Genomic DNA, 2,125 nt, shown 5'->3' with positions numbered 1-2,125 from the left:
TAATGGGTATTGTTTATAATCGAAAAGTTGGAAGTAGTTATAAAACTCAAAGACCATGTCCATCGAAGATCAGTTTGAATACAGCTCGCAAGGTGTTAACACCTCAGAATCGACAATTCCTGAAGCAGATAGGTCTACGAGTCAGAAATCAAAACTAAGGAAGAGAAAGAAGAGAAGAGGAGAAAATTTTTTCTTGTTTATTTTGTGTCGATGTTATAAGAAAAATGGAGGAGATTCTCAGCATTCCAGCATCAGTGAATTTTGATGAATCCATAGCTAATTATGAGATTCACAGTCATCAACCATATGCATCCTCATCGTTTAACAATAGTGATGAAATTCGCATTATTGTACAAAATCAAGATTTATCTATTTTACCAAGCAATAGTGTATTACATATTTTTGGAAGGTTGACTAATGCTGATGGAACTGATGCCACACAAAATATTCATTTCACCAACAATGCAATAGCCTATTTGTTTGATGAAATTCGTTATGAATTGAATGGTATTAAGATTGACCGTTGCAAGTATGTTGGACATACAACTACTATGAAAAGCTTGGTTTCCTTAACACCACCTCAACCTAACCGCGCTGAAAATGCAGGAGTTTTGAATGTGGAATGGAATACAAGAATGTCATTACAAGATGGATATTTTGATGTATCAATACCACTTGGTATGATTTTTGGTTTTGCTGAAGATTATAAAAAAATTGATATGAATGCTAAACATGAACTGATTTTAATAAGAGCACGTAGTGATTTAAATTCTATTATTCAAATGGGCCAAGGTGCAGATGAAGAGTTCAAAGTGCAAATTAATAAAGTGGAATGGTTAGTGCCATATGTTTTACCATCTGATAATAATAAAATCAAATTATTGAAATTTATCGAGAAAGATCCACTAATTTCAATGAGTTTTAGATCGTGGGAAATGTTTGAATATCCTTTAATTCCATCAAGTACAAGAGTCATGTGGCAAATAAAATCGTCAACACAATTAGAGAAGCCTCGATATGTAATTGTTGGATTCCAAACAGGAAGAAAAGATAAACGTAAAAAGTCTGCCAGTTATTTTGATCACTGCGACATTACAAATGTAAAACTCTTTTTAAATTCACAATTATATCCTTATGGAAATTTAAATTTAAATATTAATCAAAATCAATATTCTATACTTTATGATATGTATGCTAATTTTCAATCTTCCTACTATGGAAGAGATTCTGAACCAATATTGAAGCATGACACTTTTAAATCATTGGCTCCTCTAATTGTTATTGATTGTTCAAAACAAAATAGTTTCTCAAACAAACGTCAGTTGATGTACGTTTGGAATTTGAAGCTAGAAATAATATACCTGCTGAAACAATTGCTTATTGCCTCATCATACATGATCGCATTGTACAGTATATACCAATCAGCGGTATAGTTAAGAAGTTGTAAAGCAGTGGAGGGGGTAAAATGAAAGTAGTGGGGGGGTTGAACTGAGAGGTATATAACTCACTTTCCTGGGATAGAAATTTATTTCTATTCCAGGATGGAAATCATCGTAGACGTTCAAGGCTTCAAGAAACCCTGCAACGATTTCATTTTCAAAGAGTTGGATATACTTCCTCTTGAAGCTGATGCTCAAGCTCGAGTTTACCTCTTTGAACCTCCATGTGTTTGGAATTCACTACCTGCACGTTATAAAAGTGAAAATCTCTGACTAACAAACAATTATCATGGAATTCACTGGATGTCTGGAGATGTATCGTATGATGAACTGCGTACTATTATACAAGAAACATTACGAGGTGCAAAAACTATCTACACGAAAGGTGTTGAAAAAAAGCAGTGTTTAGAAAAATATTTGTTAAATGTCCAAAATTTAGAAGATATAGACTGTCCAGCGATTAAAAATATTAAAACTGAATCATTGTTAACTACATGTACGCATCATATTACTCAAACTAATCATTGTGCTGTAAACATTGTTATGATTCTTCGAAATTGGTTTCTGAATGTATCGAATGAATTGAGAAATTTATCAGATGGCGTCGATGAAGTGGATTTTACTTATTCTACTTTAAAATCTTTTTATGAAAATTCTGAATCTTATGTATAATAAATTTTAAATAC

At 32.4% G+C, this 2,125-nt stretch overlaps 1 protein-coding gene across 1 annotated transcript; it reads left to right on the top strand.

Moving 5' to 3' along the window:
• The first annotated feature begins 224 nt into the window (after positions 1–224).
• Positions 225–1,712, top strand: LOC127286857 (uncharacterized). Its single transcript, XM_051313461.1, has 3 exons — positions 225–1,100; positions 1,304–1,443; positions 1,541–1,712. Exons 1-3 carry the CDS (start codon positions 225–227, stop codon positions 1,710–1,712), a joined length of 1,188 nt encoding a protein of 395 aa, XP_051169418.1.
• The last annotated feature ends 413 nt before the right edge of the window (positions 1,713–2,125 follow it).

Source organism: Leptopilina boulardi, unplaced genomic scaffold (assembly GCF_019393585.1).
Source record: "Leptopilina boulardi isolate dan_hultmark-lab unplaced genomic scaffold, ZJU_Lbou_2.1 LbouV2_363, whole genome shotgun sequence".
Lineage (NCBI taxonomy): Eukaryota > Metazoa > Arthropoda > Insecta > Hymenoptera > Figitidae > Leptopilina > Leptopilina boulardi.
Note: the sequence above shows the minus strand (reverse complement) of the source record. Positions and strands in the feature narration are given on the sequence as shown.

What these genes read in the sequence shown, in the direction of transcription:
- LOC127286857 (XM_051313461.1), top strand. Translation starts at nt 225, where the DNA reads ATGGAGGAGATTCTCAGCATTCCAGCATCAGTGAATTTTGATGAATCC. An exon ending in ATCACTGCGACATTACAAAT is followed by an intron (nt 1,101 to 1,303) that starts GTAAAACTCTTT and finishes AAAACAAAATAG; the next exon opens with TTTCTCAAACAAACGTCAGT. An exon ending in AGCGGTATAGTTAAGAAGTT is followed by an intron (nt 1,444 to 1,540) that starts GTAAAGCAGTGG and finishes TTTCTATTCCAG; the next exon opens with GATGGAAATCATCGTAGACG.